At 42.2% G+C, this 25,348-nt stretch overlaps 1 protein-coding gene across 1 annotated transcript in view; it reads right to left on the bottom strand.

The window, feature by feature from the left end:
- Positions 1–2,484: 2,484 nt before the first annotated feature.
- Positions 2,485–25,348, bottom strand: part of UHRF1BP1 (UHRF1 binding protein 1) — a 55,967-nt gene continuing 33,103 nt past the window's right edge. The window contains exons 8-21 of the mRNA XM_033152639.1: positions 22,673–22,844; positions 21,210–21,296; positions 20,320–20,490; positions 18,718–18,872; positions 17,246–17,387; positions 13,957–14,150; positions 11,912–13,443; positions 10,673–10,869; positions 9,289–9,440; positions 9,025–9,175; positions 7,301–7,566; positions 6,103–6,211; positions 5,325–5,428; positions 2,485–2,973 (exon numbers count right to left, since the gene is read on the bottom strand). Of these exons, the coding sequence (XP_033008530.1) occupies positions 2,848–2,973; positions 5,325–5,428; positions 6,103–6,211; positions 7,301–7,566; positions 9,025–9,175; positions 9,289–9,440; positions 10,673–10,869; positions 11,912–13,443; positions 13,957–14,150; positions 17,246–17,387; positions 18,718–18,872; positions 20,320–20,490; positions 21,210–21,296; positions 22,673–22,844 (3,558 nt within the window). The 3' untranslated portion in view covers positions 2,485–2,847. The remainder of the gene's footprint in view (positions 2,974–5,324; positions 5,429–6,102; positions 6,212–7,300; positions 7,567–9,024; positions 9,176–9,288; positions 9,441–10,672; positions 10,870–11,911; positions 13,444–13,956; positions 14,151–17,245; positions 17,388–18,717; positions 18,873–20,319; positions 20,491–21,209; positions 21,297–22,672; positions 22,845–25,348) is intronic.

The following is a 25,348-nucleotide window of genomic DNA, read 5'->3' as shown; positions in this document are numbered from 1 at the left end:
GTTAACCATTAAAATGCTACTAATTTACAGCAAGATTGCTTATTATGTTATAGCCCATTACCCTCTTCATGCTCCATTTTGTTCTGAACTCTATATTAATATAGTCTGTAGCTTTGATGGGACATTACATAACTCAGACTATTTATGGTACTTATTCTGCTGTTACGATTTCTGCAATACCTTTTTTTTAAAAAAAAATAATTAACCCAGTCTGACTAATCCAAATGTACAGTAGCAGAAACTTCTTCCCTAAATGTAAGATACTTGACTTAAACTAAACCCACTAATTCCTCTTATCTGACCAATCTTAATCCATATCATACTTTTAGCAGCCACATCTATGTATACCTGTATTAAGCATGATTCTTATGTCTCCAGTTTTAATATTCTAAAATTAACCACTTTTTAAAAATTGTGTAAGAACACATTCAGGCCTATATGTTATAGCTACATTTTCTTTTTAGGGATAAAAACTATCAAAAGTCAGCACAGGCATGTATACATCAGCCTAATCATTCACAAGGAAAAAGGACAGCCTTTGAATTTGCATCTAGGCATATGGTTTGGGAAGAATTGGCAATCCCTTCTTGTTGCTTGAATGTAGTGCATATTGTATCATCAGTTTGTTTTGCATCCATACAACATTAAAATAGTGTCTTAACGCACTACAAAGACTAGCCCACAAAAGTATTAAATGTAGTCATATCCAACGGTATGAAAAGTCAGGTGCTATGGGTGGCTTTTTGGTAGAGTGTAGCACAGGATTGTATTCCCTAGTTTAATCTTGCAGGACTTTACAAGAGAGGTTGCTATCACTCTTCCACATTTGTTTTCCTACTGTGGGGGCAGGAAACCTGTGGCCCTTCAGTTGTTGCTGGACTTGATCTCCAGCCAGCATGCCCAACAATCAGGGTTCTTGTGAGTTTTAGTCCAGCAACACCTGGAGGATCACTGGTTCCCCATCTTTGCTCTACTGGGTCTCATATGCTTCTTAGGGACATGGATGTACAGTCAGTTTCAGAGACTGGCCAACAACTAACATTTTGTTGAGTTGTGTGTTTATCAATGATAACACAAAATTAAAAACAACAACACCAAAATGGCTGGTGGAGGAGGGTGAGAAGTGTGAGCATTCACACATTTGCTCATTCCCCCAGTTCCAGGAGTGTTGTGCAATATACCTTCACGATTTACACCCTATGCCCTTTTAAAATGGGGGGGGGGGTTTGGAGAGGGGAGGCTATTGGGTTGTTGTTTTTATTTTTGTTAGGTATTTTGTGGTTTTATATCTTGATTTTATTCTGTGAACCGCCCGGAGACCCCCCCAGTATAGGGCGGTATATAAATGCAATAAATAATAGAATAATTCAACCAGGCACAGAACTCATTATAGGCTTGTCATTCATTAGAGGCTTAACTAACATCTAATTTCTGTAATCTTCAATATGGTAGTTCATGTATAGTGAGCAAGCATAGGTCTTCTGTTGTAAATTGTTAGACTGTGTTTACTTGCCTGAGACTGGCTTTAACTGTTTGGAGAGTCATATTGTACTAATTTACAGGCTGCGCCTAAGGCTGGAATCCCTGGATTTTTATGGAGACACTCTTTCCTCCTTGCTTTTACCATTTCCCTCTATGTAGGCTTCATCATGCCTTGTTAAAACTGCTTCAGAGCAAAATCCCCTCTAAAATTGTTTTGGACACAACCTCTTTATGGAAACATCCAAGAAAACTAGCATTGGCCAAGCCTGTTCCAGAGCTTAATTGCTGTTTCAATCATTCCAAATAGCAAACAACGAGTGAAAGCAGAAAAAAAGAAAGGGTTGAGCATTCAGCCACTCTACATAATCGCACACTAGAACAATTTCAACCAGCATTAATCTGGATTACAGAAGGTTGCAGCATAGTTTGTGGTTCATCATTTACTAAATGAACTGCTAAGGACAATGCATGACCTAGAGGGAATTGGCAGAACCCACTTCCTCTGTGCTGTCCTGGCTTATCTGTGTAGTGTAATGCAAAGGAAAAGTGCTTCCAACATGTCTCAGCTGTCAAGGATAGGACATTTGCAGTTTTTCACTAAATTATACCCAGTAAGGGTTGTGATACTGCAAGAAGGCAATGGTGAAGGTCAACTGAGCTTATGAAGAAGTGGGAGGAAGGCTAGTGAAATGCTCCACTGAAAAGTGTCTTACTGGAAAAGAGAAGGGGGGGGCAGTTTAATGGGAAACTGTGGCCACCAAAACGCCTATCAGGCCTGATTAATTTTATACTTTCTGTTCCTAGCACCCTTTCCTGTGCTCAGCCTTGTACCCCACCCCTCGTTCTTCTATGCCTCAGGCTCATGGTACTGCACCAAAGCTCCATGAAATTTATTTTCAATGGTTAACAATGCTTCAGCAAAGAAGACTGACTCTTAATATTTTGGTGTATTATACACATGTCCCCAACGCTAACCATCACCTCTATCAGGAATGAAGCAGATGATGAGAAAGATTATTCATTTTTTAGCACCACTTTTAGACAACTTGAATGGGACAGAAACCTAGTTCTTCCTTGTTTGGCTTTGCAGCTTTTCAGTGCTGCCATGTTTCAGCTGAAGTGTAGTTTCATGCTATCTGGACATAGGCTGCAAAACCGAACACTCCAGACCATCATATCCCCATGTTTCCTCACTGCCTGTCCATTTCCATGTTCCATCTCCTGTAATGGCACACTGTTTCTGCTCCTCAAGGCAGTTACTCTGGATTGAAGATGGCCTAGGCAGCTGTAATGTAACAAGCAAGCTTTTTTATGCTGCTGGTGATCTCTGGTTGCCCTGAGCATCTTTAGCTCAGTCCTCTGCTGTCAAAGCTGGAAGAGAGGATCATATTTCCTTATTTCCTGTAGTAGGCGTATTTTGTCCAGATTTGCTTCTGCAAGGGCTTTTTTAGTGACCTGTAGCTCTCTCTCCAAAGCTGGCACTTCTTTTAGCTACAAAGACAAAATAAGGAGGGGGGGAGGGGTGAAGAGAAATAAAGTATTTTTCAAGCTGTGAACTGCAAGACACAATTTGGATAGTGAGGCATTATACCTATATTATTCAAAGAGATAACTTCCCCAACAGGAGTACTTGCCGATAGTGTAGTCTAATAGCTATTAGCTTTCAGTGACTTTGTTTTTTAATGCAGTAATTCTTATTTCAGAAATTATTAAGTGCTTCATCAAATTAAAAAGTGGTTCATATTACACACACACCCCGCATTGCGGGGCGGTCTCAAGAAAGGAAAAGCAGATTGCAATCAGGACCATTATTCAAGTTCCTGAAAATCTGAGCACGGTTCTCTGTAGAGCAATCCCCGATTTTTCTGCCCAGCTTTTGGTTTTAAGTTTTCCATTACTATTCAAACTGTAACGTAAGCATATAAATCAAAATATGTGCAAATAATAATAATAATCAACATTAGATTCATCAATACTGAACATTAGCCCATCAACAGCAGCATCAGCATATAAGAAGAACCATGAGCTTATCTTGTCCAACATCCTGTTTCCAACAGAGGCCAACCAGATGTCCATGTGCAGCTAAGTTTTTTAAGGCACAAGGCAAAGGCCACAGTATCTTTCATCTTTAAAATAGAAATTAATGCAAAACAGCATCATATTTTGTACTGATACCTATTTGTTTGGGATGTGCATGTTTGTGTACATCCACCCACCCACCCTATACTATATTTGCACTAGTCTGTCATTATGCAGCACCCAATGGAGGAATTGTAGCACTACATCACAATCCTGAAGTCACAGCAAGATGGGGGGTGGGGGTGGGAAGAGAAGGCAGATTGCATAACATCAGTGGCTGTGATACGGTAGCAAGAAAGGAGAGACAATGAGAGGGGAAACGTGGTGGCTTAAAATAATGGAAGAGGTTTGAATAGATCAGAAAGAAGAACATGGGGGAATTGCTTTAAAATAGTTTTAACAAGAAGAAATAGTGCAGATGGGTACAACACAGAGGCAAACACCAAAAAGCTAACACAACAAAGCCTCTCTCAATTCCCTTCTCACTGTACTCAAATCTTGTTTTAACCCCCACCCCCTTTCCTTTCTCTTGCTCCATTCAAACCTTTGTTGTTGTTTAAAACTACCACATTTTCCCACTCAGTGTTTCTCCATCACTGCTCTACTCAAATCTGTTCCTCTTGCATTCTTCAGCTGCCTCATGTGTGACAAAAAATGCAAAGTAGGCATTGCAAAAGAAATGCAGCAGGTTTTACAAGCCTAAAACTGTGGCAGAAAATTATCTGGGACTCTGATTTATACATGGAGATATGTACACAGGTTCCTAGTTTACTTTACTGCTTTTCTATTAACTTTAACAGTACAATGAACTGCCATATTTTGTTGATTTTTACTATAAACAGAGAATGTTTACAACAATACAGCTCACAGTGGAAACTACAATATTAATAGTGCTTTTCCTGAATTATTGATTGTTTTTGAAATAAATCTGCAGCCTCAGAAACACTAAAAAGTAATAATAAAATACTAAAGTAATTGTCTTTTAGAGGGAAACATTGTAAGCTAGCACTATATTGGATGTTTTCCTCTAAAAAGCAAATGTTTTATTACTATTGACACAGCACTTTGTGATGGAGTCCACAATTCAGATTTCTTTATTTTGGTCATTTCTTACAACCATGATGCAAGTAAGTTAATTGTAATTTCCCTTATAGGGAGGGAAAGGCCATTAATCAGGATAAGAATGCATTTATTACTAATGAAGTTGCCCAGTATGCTAGCTTACTTCCTACTATTGCCAGAGCCATTAAAAACAACAACAACCCTCTACAGTCTTCGGTACCAGAGACTGAATGATTCTATTATTCATACATTATCATGAACCAACTGTGTTGATGAAGAGTGTTTGAAGTCATAATGCAAGATGGTTATAATAGAATGCTCTTTCATCTTTTTTTCTTGCTATCAGTGTTATCTGTTACACTCTTAATCACTTTGATATATGTAATAATATTTATTCCATTATTGTGGTAATTGGTGAATATAAATATTATATTGTATCTATTCAAAATCCTGCTTCAGACAGCAGTCTTTGCAAGAAATGCTACGGTGCTGTCTCTGAGAATCAGCAAATGACATGCTTGCCTTTGCTTCTGCAAAGAAATGTGAAAAGAGGGAAGGGAACTGAAACTGAGATATCCAGAAATGAGTACACAAGAGCTGATATTTGTAAGTACATTAGCAAGGAAATAAACACGCAAGTAGGGGCTTGTATTTCCCTCCCTTTTCCTTTAGTGACTGCAAGCTGTTAAGATATGGCATACCTGAAGTTCATCACTGGTTCCTGCTGAAACTGCAGAAATTCTCCGCTGTTTCTTAAGATCTTTCTGAAGCCTCTTCTGCATAGAAGATTCTTCCCCCTGTGGAACTGAAAAGTCATGCAGAAAACACAAGTATGATAAAATAACCTGCAGGATGTGGATGTTAAGATAAAGCCTCCATTATTTTTTTAGAATGAGAAACTGAAGATAAGGGAGGGAAATGGCTGAGCAGCAATATCCAACAGCACATTGCAATTTTAGTCTCCCAATAAATATTTTGCACATCACTTAAATGTCATATTAATCATATCAATGTACCAGTAGCAACAAAAAGGAAGCTGGGGTGGGTTAAAGGTTCTAGCAGGCTTAGCTGTTTTAGCTGCAGCATCTTCTGGCCACTGCTACTGCCATTCACAGTAAAGATAAGGTAAGGGACCCCTGACTGTTAGATCCAGTCGTGGACGACTCGGGGTTTACGGCGCTCATCTTGCTTTACTGGCAGGGAGCCGGCGTACAGCTTCTGGGTCATGTAGCCAGCATGACTAAGCCGCTTCTGGCAAAACCAGAGCAGCGCACGGAAATGCCGCTTACCTTCCCGCTGGAGCGGTACCTATTTATCTACTTGCACTTGACGTGCTTTCGAACTGCTAGGTTGGCAGGAGCAGGAACCGAGCAACGGGAGATCATCCCATCGTGGGGATTCAAACCGCTGACCTGATCAGCAAGCCCTAGGCTCTGGTTTAATCCACAGCACTACCCGCATCCTGTTCACAGTACTGACCTTTTATACAGAATACTCCATCATCATCACAACAAACAACAATGTGGTCCACTGCTAGGATTAAAGGCACAGGACCAGGTGATGTAGGGTATATTCGAGGACTGTCATCCTGCAAAACAAAGAATATTAGCTATAAAAATTATTCTCTCCAATTTTTGCAGAAACCATATTATCAATGCAAGCATTTCCACACTCTATCCCATGAAAAAAGAAATCATTATTATAATACAATGGAAGATCAAACCCAGTCTGTGGTCGGAATATAATGATGCCCATACTTCCATGTATGTGGGCTGGGAGCAGGGAAGATGCAGTTAACTTTTGGCAGCAGCTCTTTGCTGCCATCTGTAGTGCAATGCCACTACAGATATGTAAAAGCTAAAAGGTAACGGTAAAGGACCCAGACATACAGATATGAATTCCGTTTTTATGGGGACTAATTGAAATAGGAAAGTTGAAAGACTCTACATTATGTATGCTAGATTGTGCATGGTCCTGAGGATTTCGGCCTATAAAATTTCATTTATTACACATACAAAATGATATAGAAGATATACCCCAGTGTTTCCTTTGCTTCAGATACCACTGCACTCTAATCAGGTAATAAGTGTTCCTTTTGTATGATACAGTATTTTACAAAGGGTGGTGGAATATTTTAAAGCCTATATTATAACTGTGGATTGCAAAGCACACAAGATTTGTTTATTTTCATTATCTTGCCTTTCCAAGGCTGAAAGAGGCCAACAAGAAACCTGAACAAGACTGATGTCATGAGTTAAGTATGCCCTTGTTATCAGTTCCCAGAATGAAGAGCAATTAGCAGTCTTCTGAGGTTACCTGTTAAATTTTTAACAACTCACAGTGCTAGTTACATAACTCATGACAAAACATCAAAGAGATAGATTCTGAGGGCTCTACCACATGGTCCAAGTTTCTATCCTAATAGGGTTAGAGTGTGGGGTGGTGGGGGTGGAAGACTAAAAATACAATGTCTACCAGTAATCCCCATTCACATGTTTACTGACATTCCTGAAGAACACTAAAAGGACAATGACGCAGGATGTACCTTTGCAGAAGGAAAGTTCATTCTTTTCCAGCAATACTTGTTGCTCTGTATACTTGAAAATGTGAACATACGTAGTAATATCTACACTTCCTCCCAATCCATTCTAAAGCTAATGTACACACTCTCTCTCACCTTCAGTGTAATCTTGGTGTCCACAATTTCAATCTTCATAGGAATAACTTCAGGGATCACCTCATCCTCAAGGAAGGGTCCAATGCTGGAAACAAAGGATGTCAGCAGCTCTGCACGATAGCTATGAATCAGCATGTGGAAAAACCCATTCTGAACAGCCAGAGGTGAATGCACTGCAGCACTTGGTCCTATTTCATATTGTAAAGACACTTCAGGCTGGGTCAGGTTAGTTTCACTGGTTTGAGGCCTCTCCGAGTTTAGCTCTCCTAAAAGTATAAGGTGGTTATAGCAGCAGTATTCTATAGCTTACAATGTTGATAATTTTCCCATCCTCTCCTCCTACTAAAACTGTTTAACTAATGCTATTAATTCTATCAGCTAGCACAGGGATGGGAAACCTGTGGCCCTACAAAAGCTGTTAGATTCTGATTCTTATCAAGCATGGGGAATGATCGGCGATGAAGACAGCTGTAGTTCAGCGAGATCTTAAAGGGCCAAAGGTTAGCCACACCTTAGCTAGTGGAAGGCACTATTACTGTTCAGAGGCTCCAAGCAGGTAGATTAAATCAATTTTGCCTTGGATCATCAGCCTCCCTAATAGAAATCACAACTACAGACATGGAAGATGGAATAATTTAATATGATCCCAAACAGCTTACAGTGTAATCTTTTAACATAAACACAGAAGTAAACCCCAGTGAGTTCTGTGGGGCTTGCTCTTCTCTAACTCGATATATTTTCTTGCTTTCAGCAGTCTTATATTAATGGAAATTTATGTGTATTTGATTATCTAAAGCATTCAGCTTTATTTATACAAAATGAAAGCTCTCTTTGATAACTAGCCCTGAGCTTTGTAAAACTGGCTTTTCAAACTAAGATTCCCTCTCTGTTATTCTTTTGAACACCCCGTCCTCCAAAGTATATTACCAGCTTAATTCCATCCTATTATATCTTGTGCTCTCTAGTGGCCAAAAGATATACAACAAGGGGCCCACATTAAGTTCAATTCCATTTTTAAAATGGAAACTTGTGCTACTAAAATAATCCATTTTAAGAGTCTGAAGCCATGTAATTTTGACAGAGACATCACACTGCTGTCTTACATCTACATCTCCTTCTGAAATCTAGCATTGTCGCTTACCTCTCATTAACCGCATCCTGACACACTCAATATTAGGGATGAGGACTTAAAAAATTATAATAAAAATTGTCCACTGCCTTTCCCCAGCCTTTTTCTGACTTCTGCACCACACATATTCCACTTTTTAAATTTTTTAACTATTCAGCAGAATCATGTGCCTGCTATTGGTAGAAAAGACAGGAAATAGTGATTAATAGTTCACCTTGGGGAAAAGAGACATAGCTCAATGGTAGAGCATGTGCTTTGTATACAGAATGTGTCAGGTTGAATATCTGGCATTTTCAGATAGGGCTGGGAAAAGACTCATGGCCTGAAACCCTGGACACTCCTGCCAGTCAGTGCTGACAAACCTGAGCAAGATGGACACTTGTGTAAACCTATCACAAAACCTAGAAGTCAGAGTTGTACATCTATATCCTAGAGATGTTTGTATGGAAAAAAATAGTGGGGGTTTTCTTCTATGTAAGACTGGAAGGCAAACATCCCACACAGGCACCAACACTCCTGGTTGTATTGTACAGGGATAAACGGATCTCTTCACATGCATCAAAACTACTGAACTGTACCTTGGTCAGTAACATACCTGTGCAGTCACCTTGCAGAAACTGCCACATACTTAGATTTCCTAGGTGCGCAGGGGTTAGCTCCATAACCTGAAGGGCAAGTCCCATATCATCTCCTTTCGTCTCTATCACACAGTTTACTTCTTTCATTTTCAACACCAAGACAGATACCTAAAACAGCAAGCCATAGAACAAATGAGTGCTGCAGCCTAGTTGCTCTCTCTCTCTCTCTAACTCCTCAGGGAAATAATATTTAAAAGAACAAGAAAGTGATGAAATCTGACCATCTGGGGGCTGGAGTCTGGTCCGCTGGGAGAAGCTGAGCTGTTGATATAGGTTGATTCTCTTTCCTCATCTGCCATTGGGCTTGACCTGTGGCCTGCATCATCAAGGACTTGCAGAATGTGCCCAGGGGTAAGAGGATCCAGGCTAGACTCTGAAGAAAAATCAAGAAGTTCAGTAATTACTCTACCATTTCACTAATAGGTTTTGACCTCCACTTTTGTACAATTCCTACAGCACTTACAGGAATGTCAGAATCTTGAAACATCTAAAAAGACTACACTTGGACTGGACTTACCGGTAATTTTAAAAACGTAAATGCCCCATAAGGAAAATTGCATTTCTGAGTAAGAGCTTATGTGCCAGGCAATTCACGAAACATTTTAGTGACAATAAGGGGAGACAATTTTTGCTTATTTCCCTCTGAAGTGCTCAGCACCACACCCCATGCTGTTCCACGGTATTTCCAATCCTTTGGAGAATATTTCTGGGAGACATAGGGCATTGCAAGGGGAAGGAGAAATAGATGAAAATTGCCTCTTCCACCAGGAGGATATCTCCACAGGATCAAAAGACTTCAATGGGTAGAAGGAGCCCTTCCATTCACCGAAAGCTAAGCTTGGATCCAGCCCACAGTTTGCATTAGAACCGGGGCGAACGAAGGCGTCGTGACACCCCGGGCGGGGCATCACTATGTAGGGCGCATGTGTGGCATCGCTATGTACAACGCATGCACCGTATGTAGTGTCGCCGCACATGTGCTGTACATAGCGGTTTGCCGGTGGCGCCGCTCGAGTGACATACAGACAGTGCCAGGATCCCTCTGTCACTGCTACAGCCGCGGACAGAGGATCCTCTACATGCTGCTATAGCGGTGACGGAGGGATCCCACCGCCATCTGTACAGCGCTTGAGCAGTGACGCCGGCAACCCGCTATGTACAGCGCATGTGCGGCGGGGTTACGTACAGCGCATGTGTGCGGTGCCACACATGCACTGTATATAGCGGTTTGCCGCTGGCGCCAGGATCCTCTGCTTGTGGCTTCAGCAGCGAATGGAGGATCCTCCACATGGGGCACGGTGGCTGCTTGCGCCGCCACGAGCCCCTGTGGGGTGCCTTCTTGTCACCCCCCGACATGGCACCCAGGTCGCACCCCCCCCACCCCGTTGCGACGCCACTGATTAGAACCCCCTTCTCCAACCATCACCACACCAATTCTATGATGAATTTCCCACAATCCATCCCACCTAGTTATTAAAAAGTGTCTTTTAATTACACAAATGCTGTTTTTGTACAAATCATACCCTCAAGTAAAAAACACAAGTATTTTATAACTTATTTGATGAATTCATAAAGGGAAAGAAAGTGCAAGTTAAATCTCATTACCAGATTCTATAAGCATCACAAAACCATCACTGCCATCGCTATCCACCGACAACCTATCTTCAGGAACACTGCCATCTAGAGAGCTGGTATCAATGGAATGTTGGGAGGCAGTCCTTTTCATGGAGAAGAAACGCATTCGTCCACTACTGCCTCCCACTGGAGTCAACGGCCCCTCTTCAGTCTTCGGTGTGGGATCCCTAACAACAAGCACAGATCAAAGCTGTTTGGTATTACTGGGTTAGATGCAAAATTATACTTGAAAGATGCCCATTGTTATGATAGCTAGTACATAGTAAGAGGCACTATATATTGGAGGGAGTGTGGCACAAGGTGTTTTGTACAAAGAAATAAATTGAACTCCCCGCCCACATCCTTCCCTGTTATTGCAAGCTAAGCCATCTACTGTCAGAACTGGATGAACACATTTTTCTCCCGTGGCCATCTTGACATTATTCCTACATGCAGTGCTCTATTGGGAACCACTTGCTTACATAAGAGCAAGATAAAGAAGGTGCATTAGAGGACACTAGTGGGGTAGAGCTGGCGAGGGAACCTGTGGCTCTCCAGATATTAGAATAATAGAACTGTATTGTTGGAAGAGTGCACAAGGGTCATCCAGTCCAACCCCCTGCAATGCAGGAATCTTTTGACCAACTTGGGGCTCGAACCCACAACCCTGAGGTTAAGCGTCTTGTGCTCTACAGACTGAGCTATCCCAGGGAGTCCTACAGAATACAAGTCCCATCAGGGCCAGAAAGTAATGCCCACGGTCGGGTATCATTTGAGTGCTAGTACAACAATATTTGGAGGGCTATAGGTTCCCTGCCTCTGGCTAGTGGTTGATTCTACCTCCTATTCCAGTGACCCAAGTGTCTGGGATGAAGGTCAGGCTTTGTCCACTCTGGTGAATCCCAAATTGTTACATGTTTATCTCACAAAAGTCAATGGCAGCCATTGAGAACTGAGCCATTTCCCCATCTTCATAGGCTAGCTCCATCATCTGCATGTCCCTGCCCAGGTGATGATCTACCTTGGAATTGAGTGTACTTTGAATGAAAAAAATTGCAAGAGATGTGGAGACCTTTGATTTTTGTATCCAGCAAAATAAGACTGGTTTATCTGGCATTTATTCTATTTTCCATAAAACTATTCCCAACACTATAAAGAAAACTCAAGTGTGAAAAGCCACTATCATAGCACTTACAGAATGGCAATATAGGTGATTAGAAAATTACTCACTTAATTTGGGGATGGACAAACATTTTCTGCATTGTGGAGGCCATCTTTTCCCTACTTAAGCTGAAAGCATCTTTTGTCATTGTCATAGCCTCTTTGGTGAGGTCCATGGTCACATGCAAAGCTTCCTTGGTGGCACCTTTGGTTATATGCAGTGCACTAGATAACTCCAGCTCCATGCTTTTCAGAGGGATTAGCTCCTCTTGTCCATTTAGAGAGACTTGTATGCCACCTAAAGGATCTACAAAAGAAGATGGGCTAGAAGGAAGACCTTGAGGAGTTGGACAAAAATTTTCAAGCTCACTTGGTCTTTCTGCACCAAGGACTTCTTCAGCTTCATGTGCTTCTTCTATAGGACCTCTTTCTACTGTGGTTTCTCCTACGAAGGCTCCATCACTCTGGGATTTTAGCATTCCATCCTGCAATGCCGCCACACCATCTGTGTTTTCAATTCCATTATCTTCTAATACTTTTGTGGGGCTGCTATCTTCCTTCTCTGAGCTAGCATCCAATCTCACCTCTCCACCTTCAGCAACCAGCCTCTCCCTGCTCTCTGAGGGGGAGAGTTCAGATTCTATAAGGCTTGTAGTATCTGAGTCAACAGACCTAGGTTCCAATGCAGAATCTGGAGTAGGATGCATTAGCAAGGCCAACTCAGCACTGCCGAACATGACGCCCATACAAGTGGTTATGGAATCTAGAGGGGACCCAATTATTTCCTGAGTGTCTTGGGTCAACTGCTCTTGAAATGTCAACAGAACTTCTTTCATCCTAAGTAGCATCAAATACTGGTAGTGGTTGAGTTGCACCTTCACATGTGCACTTGAATACAGAAGAACATGGACATCTGCAGATACTTCCACATCATCAACATTTCCTTCACCATTAACAATGTGGTTTTCTTCTTCTAAGACTTCCTTTGTCTCTGGGGCGAGGTAGATACTTTTCAAATCCTGCTCAGTCTTCGATCTTTGGCAGAACTGCTCTTCTCTGGAAAGGTGCTGATGTTTGGCATGATTACTAAAGCTAGCGGAAGGTTTGATTTTAGTTGGTGAGGCAGAAGAGACATGCGGCACTGATGCTTGAGCTATCTCCCATCTCTTTGGGAGGCAGGCCCAGACACAGAGTGGAAATGGGTTGATAAAGTTAAGGGCTTTGCCTTTTGACCTCTTTGCTCCCTCAAAGTCAAACGAGAGCTCAGCGAAATTGAAAGACCAAAGGTCTTCAGAAGCAGAGGACTTGCCGGGGGAAAGGGGAAAGTCTACACGTTTCTGGGCTTTAGTGTCCACTTGGTAAGCATGACGTAAAAAGAGGGTATGCAGGAGGCTGAAGTTATCCTGAAATTTAGGGAACTGGGTATAGCTGGAGTGGAAGAATTCTGAAGCAGCAAATTTACGGAACAGATTCTGGAGGGCTAAACAACTGCAGTGTGGAGCATGCCTTGTGTTGGTAGCTGTTATTTCTGATGCGCGAATGGACAGGCATTTGGGACGGTCCCGGTGATCAACCACTTTCTTCTCCACTGGAATGTTTAGCTACAACAATTAGGGGGGAAGTGGGAAATACAAAAAATGATCAACACAGACATGCACACTATCCTATATCCTCAGCTTGAACACATAACAGTTATCCCTTCTTTGGCATTTTTTTTTTAAAAGATGCTTTTAAATAATTCATGGCTGAGTCAGAAATTGATCTGGTTTAGCACACTGAAGGAACTATAGTAGTGTTTGGTAAAAGAATTTTACTGCAACTGGTGAGAAGGCTCTGAGCCAGCCTTCCCCAACTTGATGTCCTCCAAATATTCAATACTGTGCTACATATTCTGATTACTGAACCACTAGTACTTTCCTCTTAACTAGGGACTTTCATGATTTGCCTCAATAATAGCACCAGTGAAAGCTGCCAACCTTCCACAAGTTGCATAGAGAAGGATAAATAGCAAAACTATAATTTCAAAAAGCCAAAGGTTGTTCCCCTCACCCGCCCACCCTCCTTGTCTTATGAGTTCCCTTTTACCTCATTCAAGTCAGAGCAGAAAAAAATACCTTGAGCATGAAGCCATCCAGTCTGACATCAATGTGCTCATCCTGCTTGCCAGAATTCTCTAGTTTGTATATAGCTTTGAATTGCTGTAAGCTGCGATAGAGATCAAGGCAAAACAAGTTCACCCAAAGCACGCTTACTGTGTCCAAGGTGAATATCAAACCATTCAGCTGCAGGTACAAGTTTGGGCATGGGACTAGAGAGAATGAAAAAATGACAAGTTAGCCTTCCATTAGTTTTGGCAGCACTAGATAAAGAAGTGTGGGGGTTAAGAGCTGCATGTGTGTTACAACACAGCATCTAATTCAGTATTTGGCCTCTTACAACAATCCATTTTGAAATACCTTACGGTTCTATAAGGGCCTATTACTATGACCCTGCCATTCTTTTTCCAGTTTAAATCCATCAGATACATTCTGGACCTCTCTGGCAATGTCTATCGCCTTGATTACACCATGTAGTTAATTTGACAATTTCGTTTTCTGAAGTCAGCTGTATTACTGGTTTTCAACAACATCCAGGGCAAAGTAAATGGGATGTAATCTTGGGACACAGCTGAGATGAAGCAAAACCTGCTTGTCACTGAAGGCACAAGGAGTAGGAAACAGGTTTTGCCCACACCCCAGTTATGTCCTCGGGTGCATGCCTTTACTTTCTTCCATACCATTCTGGCTGAGAAAGGTATTATTGTGCTTCCACCACCCCAAGCAGAAGCTGGACTGAAGAATGGAGACAATGAAGCAGGGATGATTCATCCTTTGCCCTCCAGAATGGATACAACTTCTTGGTTGCAAGGGAGGGGGGAAATTATTCACCTCCTGCACCCACAGGGCCTTGAAGTTGTCTTTGGTTCAGATAAGCAGGGTAGATCCAAGCTCCCCAAGCCTTCCAACAATGGTATGTCTCCAATAATACATAGAAGGATAGGGAATAGAGATTCAAAAAGTAGAAGGGTGTTGACAGAAGCAGTAAAGGTAAAGGGACCCCTGACCATTAGGTCCAGTCGCGGACGACTCTAGGGTTGCGGCACTCATCTCGCTTTATTGGCCGAGGGAGCTGGCGTACAGCTTCTGGGTCATGTGGCCAGCATGACTAAGCCGCTTCTGGCGAACCAGAGGAACGCACGGAAACGCCGTTTACCTTCCCGCCGGAGCGGTCCCTATTTATCTGCTTGCACTTTGACGTGCTTTCGAACTGCTAGGTTGGCAGGAACAGGGACCGAACAACGGGAGCTCACCCCGTCGCAGGGATTCAAACCACAGACCTTCTGATCGGCAAGCCTTAGGCTCTGTGGTTTAACCCACAGCGCCACCCACGTCCCGACAGAAGCAGTAAGTGCAAGTAAATAACGGGATGCAGAAAAGACTTTTCGCCTCCCCTCCCTCCCATTTACAACACTCTCCATTGCCAGTTACCAGTGTCACTTTGCATCCAATTAGCTCAAATATTTTGCAGGAATTAAATCTCCACAATACCCACTGTGAAATAAAGGCCACACAAGGGAACACATATTATATACAATGTTATCAGAGATTGGTGGCAGATATTTAAGAAAAGAAACTGGCAAAATCTAATTAAGTGTGAGGGAAAGAAGAAATGAAGCATGGGTTGCTGAAGGGATTAACACTCCGGGCAAGCACTACTGAAAAAGCCTCCCCCCCCCCAACCAGTTTCTAATCTAATCTGCATTGGGACAACAGTCTTCTGGCACTTCATTTCTCCCTCTCTGCTGGTTGGGTGAAAATGTGATATCATTTCTTATTTACTGAAACAGTTTCTTCCAAAGGGTTGGAATGCTTTGAAGAAACAAGTAGTGGTTTCACATTTTCATCATACATTATTTTTTTTTAAAAAGGGGAACTGAGCTAGGAAGATTTCTCTCATCTCTGATGACCAAACTAACGTTGGGATTCCTCAATCTCCTCATAGGCTTTCTTAAGGCAAATTTCCAAACCTGCAGAAAGATACGGAATCAGCTTCGCCAGAGTGCAAAAGCAAATAAAGAGAAATCATATTCTCAATTAGCGAATGTAAACTAGACAATAAGTTAGCTCCATATCTGTGCCCTCAAGTGTAGTTATTTGCTAAGGAACATAGGAGTCCTTTCCCAGTCCTACCTGGACATTAAACTGGGCACCTTTTGTATGCAAACCATGTGTTCCACCATAGAGCTAAGGTCCTTTTTTTTTGTTTTATAATTTATACAAAATGCCAGTGCTGGATCAGGAACCTGGTGTGGGAGGTTTTAACCCTTTGTCTCCCAACAATGGTCTCAGATCAGATTGATTTCCCCACTCCAAGCATTTGCATAGGGGAGAAAAGCTCCCACTGAAGTTAACAGAAGTTTTTCATATGCTAATTGCCACCATTTAAAAAATCTATAGTTTCTTAGGGTTTTCACAGTACAGTTTCTTATTCCACACACACACACTAGTTCTCCCTCCCTCCCTCTACCCTCCTGCACCCCATTTTTATAGTTACAGCATTTTAATTTCCAATGTCCAGTTGTTTGGTGTGTTATACACAGTTCAGAATCACACTCTCAGAGAGGGGTTAGGATTAATGAATGTAAGTACTGTGTTGGGGTTCTCTGTGAACACTTGTTAGGTTGGAGAAGTTGTGTCCCCGCACTTCTTCTGCTTGTGGGTATTACTCAGTGAATAGTTCCAAAAATGTACTCCAAATCTCTTGGAAGCTGAACTTTTAAAGTAGTTTATGGATTAGAATTTTCTGAAGGGTTGCTAGTTGCAGGAGGTCTCATATTGAGTTTTCTGTGCTTAGTGTGGCCCAGGCTTTCCAGTGTTGGATGATTATTCGTTTTGCTGCTGGTGTGGAACCATTCATCTTGACCTTTTGATAAGCTTCACCTGACAGGTATGTCACCACATGGTGTCTCCTTTTGACATGGTTTTGTCCAGCCCCAAATTATTCTCATTTCTAGAAGAGTTTGATACTGGGCAGTTCCAAAAGAGTTGGGCTAGGCCTGCTTGTGGCCATTTACACTTGCAGAAGTCATCTGTGGCTGTAATGCCCATGTGCTTCAGGTGTTTTGGTGTTCAGTAGGCTCATAGGAGTATTTTATGTTGGGTTAATAACATGGGGCTTTTCCACATTGTGGAGCTTCTATTTCTTTGCACTGATTGGAACTGAGACAATAGCAATGGGCAAAGGATTATACTCTTCATGCTGGCAATTTGTACTATAAAAATGTTGCGTTCAAGTGCACAGATATGGAGGTAATTTATCATCTAGTTTGGCCTATAGACTCCTGAGGAGATGTAGAATAGTTACCTGGAAAATCTGGATTGTCTGGGAAGTAGTACTCCGTGAACTCAATATGAATGGCTGAGGTATGTTCAGGAAGATTCAGCAGTTTCCTTCTACATGAGAGCAGCGTTGAGGGTTTCTTACTATGTTGTCCAGCTGTGGAAACCTGAAAAACAAGGAGTTGTAGATTCTCATTCAAGAGTAAAAATAATGAATGTCAGAAGACAACAGAAGTCAGTGTATAAAAGACAGTGATTTGGCCTTGTGGTGCCCAAGGTCTAAAAGACAGAAGAACTGTTTCTCTGAAGCACTATTTCAATCTAGAATCTCAAAAATTAAGAGCCCTGAAGCTGAAAAACATGTGAGCACAAACAAGTCAATAGCAAAAAATGATATACTATATGACCATATTACAGTAGTACCGTATATACCCGAGCATAAGCCGACCCGAATATAAACCAAGGCACCTAATTTTCCTACAAAAACCTGGGAAAGTTTATTGACTCAAGTATAAGCTGGTTCACCAATGCCGCTGTGGAGGAGGAGGAGGAATGAGCAGCCTGAAAGCAGCCCTTTGGGCTGCTCCTTCCTCTTCCTCCTTTGCCAAGTTTGCATTTATGTGAGCAGTTCAGGAATGGAACAAGCTGCCTGGGGAGAGTAAAGAACCGCCATTCTTGTACACTTCTTAAGGAATGGTTTGACTGGGGAGAGCGGGTGGAGGCACGAGCGGAGAGAAAGGGCTTCTTTCTCGCCGCCCCCACCGCCCGCCTTGCTCGAGTATAAGCCGAGGGCAGCTTTTTCAGCACAAAAAATGTGCTGAAAAACTAGGCTTATACTCAAGTATATACAGTATATTTTCTCTCTTTGAGGAAGAGTGATCATCTGTTTGCTTCTTTGACAAACAAAACAAAACACCAGAATATGTGGTAACAAAAGGCAGCAGCTTAGATTGGAAAATATTTACTAAGAGGCCTACTTTCAGCCACAGAACAACATTTGGGCTGATATTGTTTAAGATCAAATTAAAAAATGAACATGTATTGGGCATTTGTACTTTAAAAAGCAGAAAGAAGTAAGCAAGTGTCTGAACCTATGGTTTGGTTCACAACTCAGGAAGAATGAGCAAGTAACAATGTAGCAGCGGACAGTGGTGTAGGAAGCTGCTCGGGCACCCAGAGCAGCAACATGACATGCACTTGGGGGCGGGGCGTCGCTACGTAGTGCGCATGTGCAGCAGGTTGCTGGCGGCGGCACTCCAGTGCCGTACGGACGCTGCTGGGATCCTCTGCTCGTGGCTGCAGCCGCAAACAGAGGATCCTCTACATGCGGCTGCAGCCGCGAGCAGAGGATCCTGGAACCGTCCGTATGGCGCTGGAGCACCGCCGCCAGCAAACCGCATACCTTGTCACTCCCGGAGAAGTGGCACTGGGAGTGGCCCGCCCCCACCGACCCCCCGTTGCTACGCCACTGGCAGCAGATACTCTGAATAACTTTACCTGATGAATATCCAAATCATCAACTCGGACAACCACACAGCTAGATCGGAGTCTATTCCATGCAGGCCGCTGGAGTCCAAATAGGATAGGTGATGGCATGCTTGTTTGAGGTATCCCTTTCTCTGGTGAGCTTGTTTGAGAACTAGAAAGACCATCTTAAAGACATTTTTTAGTCATCAGAACAGGCAAAATTATATTTCAAACACTAAATTTAACAAGGCAGTCCTCCCCCCACCAATTCTGAATTGAGATGGAACATTGGCTTTGAAGCAGATAATCTAGCACGGAAAAAATGTAATACTTTGAGAAAACACAGTAGGCTCTTCCAATCAATAATTTGTACTTAAAAATGAAACTAATCATGGTTCTTGGAAAACCTGTCCACTACTCTAGATTCAGGGACTTCGGTGAAAACTCAAAATCAGGGAGTCACAGACTGTGGCTTGACTGCCCAGCTATTATTTATCATGGCCACTGACTACTCCCATTTAGGAAAGCCCTGCTATATAGCGTTTGGGGAGGGAGAAAAACACAGAGGCAGGAATTGGTGTATGAGTGATACAACAAAACTTTTTAAAGCATTGGCCCTAGCCAGGGAGGACCATTTGGGTCCTACTTCAGGCACCAAAGCATCTTGGACCAGCGCAGTCACCCCTCTCATTTTCAGTACATGCCAGAGGTTTCGGAGAAAGGGCAGAAACTTTGCTCTCACTCTGCACTACACTTTGTAAAAAGAAAAACACAGTAGTTACTTGCACCACTCCCCCCTTTCCCCATGCCTGCACAGGTGCTGGGGAAGCCCTAATTTTCTCCTCAAGTGTTCTAGAGCAGGCACTCAATGATCACACCATAAATTGCAGCAAGTGGTTCCCACATCCACAAAAGAATGCTCATTCACCCTAATTATATTCAGGTAGGGAGGCAGCAGTATACCCTCTGCCCACAATCTCCCTCAACTCTAAGACCCAAGAGGAAAAAAAGTAGGTAGAAATTGAAATCACTCTTTTCCTAGTAAACCTCAAACAAAATACTGGTACATGGTGGGTCATGAAACTTGGTTTGTTCTCTTTTGCCACAAGGTGGCCAATTCTTCCTTACCCTAAGGCAGTGGATGAGGAAGACTCAGTGCCAAACCTCTACCACTCCAATATGCTACAATGTTGGTGGGGGGAAATAAATCCCCCCCTCCCCAAAGGAAATGGCCAACGGCTTGGGGGCAAGAAGAGATGGTGCAGCTTGGAACAACTGCTGGACCCATGTCTTATCTTAGATGGTTACTTGGGAAAGGAGGGAGGAGGCTGTTGACACAGCTGACCTGGCAAGTTGGTTTGTAGAATTCTAATCAGAAATCTTTCCAGAATTAAACCAGTAAGGACATTATTTTAGGTGTCACCTTTGTTTTATTCTGGTCTCAGAGCTAACTTTTGCAATGTTCAACATGGCACATTAGTAACTGTAGAACTGTGGCAGCTGGAGGATTCAACAGCAGTTTACAGAACCCAGGGTTACTCATATTTTGAGGGCCACATGTCTTCTCAAAAGCCTCCAGAAGTTGGTGAATTCATGATTAAGGAAGTATGAAAGATATGTATTTTGTGTTACCTGGTCTCTTTTTGAAGGGAGAATCTTTTCCTATGGTTTTGGAGAAGGCAGAGCTTAATTTTTCACCATGTTTTGCCATTTTGCTTTGGAATTCGTTCACCAGCTTTTCTGCCCACTGTTCCCGGGTTTCCATGGCCTCACAATACTGCACCCAGTGTTTGCAGCTGTCTCCTGAATAATACAGTAGGTTAATATTGAAAGGACCACTGTCTCTCAACTGCACAATGATCCATTCTGCAAATGCTCTACTGTACTCTGCAAAACCTTCCTCAAACAGCCAAAGCATTCGTTTTCCTTGTTAGTGGCATAGTTCAGTTTTCAGATGGGAGTTTGTGTTCATGCGATATTCTCCTTTTAGTACCACTCATCGCACAGGTGAACATATTTTGCCATTTGGGTTTCAAATTGGAAAGCTTTTCAAAGCTGTATCTCTGCTCATTGTTGTATGTTAGGGAATTTCTGCACTCACTTACTAATTTGTTGCACTCAGTTCTTTCAAATCTTCCCTTGACAGTGAATTCCTATTTCATAGAAATCATGTTTGTTGAACATTGCATTTATTCTGTTCATTGGTATTATGACTGCTATGAAAAATGTTGTTGCAGTTAATGCAACCTCAGCAATGTTCTGTACATTGAGCCCTGCTAAAAAACAACAACAACCCATAAACCTCAACCAGAAAGACCATGTATGCCTTTCCACACATCTCTTTTGTGTACCTTCCCTCCTCTCCCTACCCATTCCATGTTGGTGATAGGTAATGTTGGTACTGGAGAAGTTTATTACAGCAGCACACTAACAAAACTAAATTGAGGTAGACTGACTAAAATTCCAGTTCTTAGTCATTAACTCTGTTTAAATTATAAATGAGACTCACAGAATGTTCTTACCTGCCCAGTGAAAAGGATAATAGTCAAAGGCCAACCTCCTAAATGTTAGTTGCATTGCACCTCCCATTATTCCATGTTTGGAAGCACCTATGGTAAAATGAAAAAAAACCCCATTTATTTATTTTTTAGTCTTTTACTAGTCTTACACCAGGAGAATCAGAAACAAACTGTGCAGGTGAGCATTCTTCTTTCAGTGATACTGAGTCCAGTATTCTCACACAGGCTGAAGATGATGCCATATCACAGTGCTATAACCACTTCACCACTTTGGAGAAGACAATTTCTTCACCAGCAGGGACTCTGTCCTTCCATTTACACTACAAAATTGTCACTCCTTGTGCTTCTGTCTATATTCTGACTGCTTCCAGAGGAGTGGATTAACAGGCAATACGGCCACTCTGGACAACTTCCAGAGCAGTTCACTGGCTCCTGACTTCCTCTGGGATTGTTAATTGGTAATCTATGTGAATCAGTGGCTTGTGTGGACCAGCTTTCACCTGCTGTAACGAGTGGATGAGAAATAATTTAAAATATGTGAGAAAGATCACTGGCAGAGAATAATAAATAACTTGGAATAAGAGTAAAGCACTTTGTCCCACCCACCAATTTTCTCTGGAAGTGCCTCTTGCATAATTTGCCTTAGGGGAAAAACAAAGGGCTGGGAATCTCATGTTTCTGCTCAAAATATGCAGTTTTGCTCTTAGGCACTTCTGGACTGTATCACAATATTAAGAGTGAACCATGGTTACTGCCTCACTGTTGCCTGTAAGAAGTCTCTCATCATATAGTGTAAGGAGTTTCAGTGGTTGCTCATGAGAAATCAGGCAAATGCAGAACTTCTAAACACTAAGTTCTTTATTGTGCAGATATTTACAGTGGAGCTAAAATGAAGACGTCCAGCTCATCCCTCTGCAGAGTCTGGGAATGTCCGTTTCCGGCTCTTTGCCCAGCATAAAAGGCGCGGGATCCTGAACCCCCGCCTCCCCCCTCTACGTCCTTCCTCCCTGCTAAAACGGGGCGACGGAAAGGGTTCCTCTCCCCCTCTTCCTGCTTGGTCAGAGGCTCTCCATCCCTGCCACAGCCCCTGCTCCCACTTCCTGTCCCCAACTCCCCCTCCCCACTGGAAGAGCGATCGCTTCCTACACTGGGGGAAGATGACGAGCTGCTCAGCGGAGTTGGGGGTTCCCGGTACTGAAACAGCCCCGGACCCGCTTGCAGCTTCAGCGAGGGCGATTTCCTGACATTTAGTTTTTATATAGACTTGTAACCTGCTTTTTTTTTTTTACTAGACTCCCCATAAGAGCTTACAATATTTATAAAATACAGCTTTTCAACTGGAAAACTTTACAGCTCAAAAATTAAGACCATGCAATGGATAGACACATGAGAAAAGATGGGGCAGGGAGGAAGGGAATAAGGAAAGAGAATTTAGGTTCTCCTAATCTCAGTTTATGTTTGGGTACCTGTCTCTCGGGTGTGACTGTCATCACAGATGTGTAGGTCTAGACGGGAGATGAGAAGGTGGTAGGAAGACTCTTTCATATCATGTTTCTCGAAGTACTGGCTGATCACTTTGTGGCTGTTCCCAAATGACTGAGGCCAGGACTGTTGAGCACTCGGAGCTGGAGGTGTGATCTATAACAGAGAAATTAAGCCTGGGCATATACATATAGAACCAAGGTGAAACAATGGATTTATATTTTACGAGGAAGGAGACAACACAGGTTATACTAAAAAGAAGCCTAGAGGGTGCTCAATTGAAACAGAAATTTAATATGGGGTGGGTGAGGCTTTGAAAATGTCTCATTAAATGAAGATTGTTCATTTGCAGCCTTGGCTCTACCTTTTCACCTGCAGCATGAATTCAAGTGAGGGATATTCAGGATGGGTAGAAATGTTGCCTTTTAGCTTTACTAATTAAAGATCAGGCAGTATTTCTCTCATCTTTGATCTTAGCACTAGAAGATGAGTCTAGCTAGGCTCCCAGGCTGGTGGTTCACCACTGCTGGTTTTGACAAATTCATGGAGGATAAAGCTACTGAAGGCTACTCACCATTGATGACTGCATACCACCTCCAGTATTGGAAGGAGTAGAACTCTAAATACCAGTTGCTGGGAATCACAACTGGAGAGAGGGCTACTTTGCACAGATTTTGCTCGTGGGCTTTCATAGGCCACTGCTAGGCCAGGATGCTGGAATAGATGGGCCTTTGGTCTGATCCAGCAAGGATCTTCTCTATAAATTTATTTTCCATTTAATAATATACGTTCACATCATTACACTCCACTTTAAGTCCCAGGCTCTTTAGAGCGTGTCAACTTCCTTCCCTCCTGCCTCCTGGCTTTCAAAATTAATCTTTATATCATTGTATTTTGTACATTTTCCAATTACACACGTTACAAAATAACTCAAAATTTAAATAAATATAGAAAGGTAGAAAGTTTCTCGTTGTTGTTGTTTAGTCGTGTCCGACTCTTCGTGACCCCATGGACCAGAGCACGCCAGGCACTCCTGTCTTCCACTGCCTCCCGCAGTTTGGTCAGACTCATGTTGGTAGCTTCAAGAACACTGTCCAACCATCTCGTCCTCTGTCGTCCCCTTCTCCTTGTGCCCTCCATCTTTCCCAACATCAGGGTCTTTTCCAGGGAGTCTTCTCTTCTTATGAGGTGGCCAAAGTATTGGAGCCTCAGCTTCAGGATCTGTCCTTCCAGTGAGCACTCAGGGCTGATTTCCTTCAGAATGGATAGGTTTGATCTTCTTGCAGTCCATGAGACTCTCAAGAGTCTCCTCCAGCACCATAATTCAAAAGCATCAATTCTTTGGCAATCAGCCTTCTTTATGGTCCAGCTCTCACTTCCATACATTACTACTGGGAAAACCATAGCTTTAACTATACGGACCTTTGTCGGCAAGGTGATGTCTCTGCTTTTTAAGATCCTGTCTGGGTTTGTCATTGCTTTTCTCCCAAGAAGCAGGCGTCTTCTAATTTCGTGACTGCTGTCACCATCTGCAGTGATCATGGAACCCAAGAAAGTAAAATCTCTCACTGCCTCCATTTCTTCCCCTTCTATTTGCCAGGAGGTGATGGGACCAGTGGCCATGATCTTAGTTTTTTTTATGTTGAGCTTCAGACCATATTTTGCACTCTCCTCTTTCACCCTCATTACACCCTGCTAGTGATGGTAATTGTTTACAATAATCTTTCAAATATCGTATAAATTGACTCCAATCTTTTTGGAATACTTGATCTTGCTGGTTGCGGATTTTTCCTGTCAGTTTCGCCAGTTCTGCAAAGTCCATCATCTTTATCTGCCACTCTTCTTTTGTTGGTACTTCTTGTTGTTTCCATTTTTGAGCTAAAAGAATTCTTGTTGCAGTTGTTGCATACACACACAGTCTTTTATCTTCCCTTGGTATCTCTTCACCCACTATACCCAAACTCTTCACCCACTACACCCACTATACTTCTGGTTTTTTAACAAAAGCATTTTTAAACATTTTCTTTAACTCATTATATATCATTTCCCAGAAAGCCTTTATATCTTTACAAGTCCAGCAGGGATCTTCTTTTATTCTTATGTATATTGTTATTATTACTATCACTCCTCTGAATTTCATCAGTTTTGAGTACAAGGCAACCCTCTCTAAAGCTCTTCCCATCTCTTCTCTTCACTGACTTTACATCTGCTCATAATTACTGAGTCAAAAATCTGTGGGATGTTCTTTAGGAAGTCAGTTTGAAAGTTACTATGGAAAATAAATTTGGATCATCTTAAGCACAGACTGCTTATGCTATCTGAACACCAAGTTAATAAAGATTTTAAAAGGCAGTTAGTGTAATTTAATGGGTGGTTTAAAGAGAGAACACGAGGGAAGGGGCATAAGAGGGATACAAATGCACTGAAGCAGGGGAATGATAGTAACTATTTCACATGAAACATTTGAAGAAGAGGTCTCAAGAGTTTTTTTTAAATAAAACAGTGGCAGAAAAGAGATGGTAGAACTGTCCATTTTTATTTAATATGTTTTGTTCCTCAGGAAGCAGAATCTCTGCAGTGGCCACTATGTGAAAGACAAAAGGGCAGCACAGCTGTCAACTTTTCCCTTTTTTTAAAAAAAAGGGAAATTCCCTTATTCT

The sequence above is a fragment of the Lacerta agilis genome, chromosome 6, assembly GCF_009819535.1.
Source record: "Lacerta agilis isolate rLacAgi1 chromosome 6, rLacAgi1.pri, whole genome shotgun sequence".
Classification (NCBI taxonomy): domain Eukaryota; kingdom Metazoa; phylum Chordata; class Lepidosauria; order Squamata; family Lacertidae; genus Lacerta; species Lacerta agilis.
Note: the sequence above shows the minus strand (reverse complement) of the source record. Positions and strands in the feature narration are given on the sequence as shown.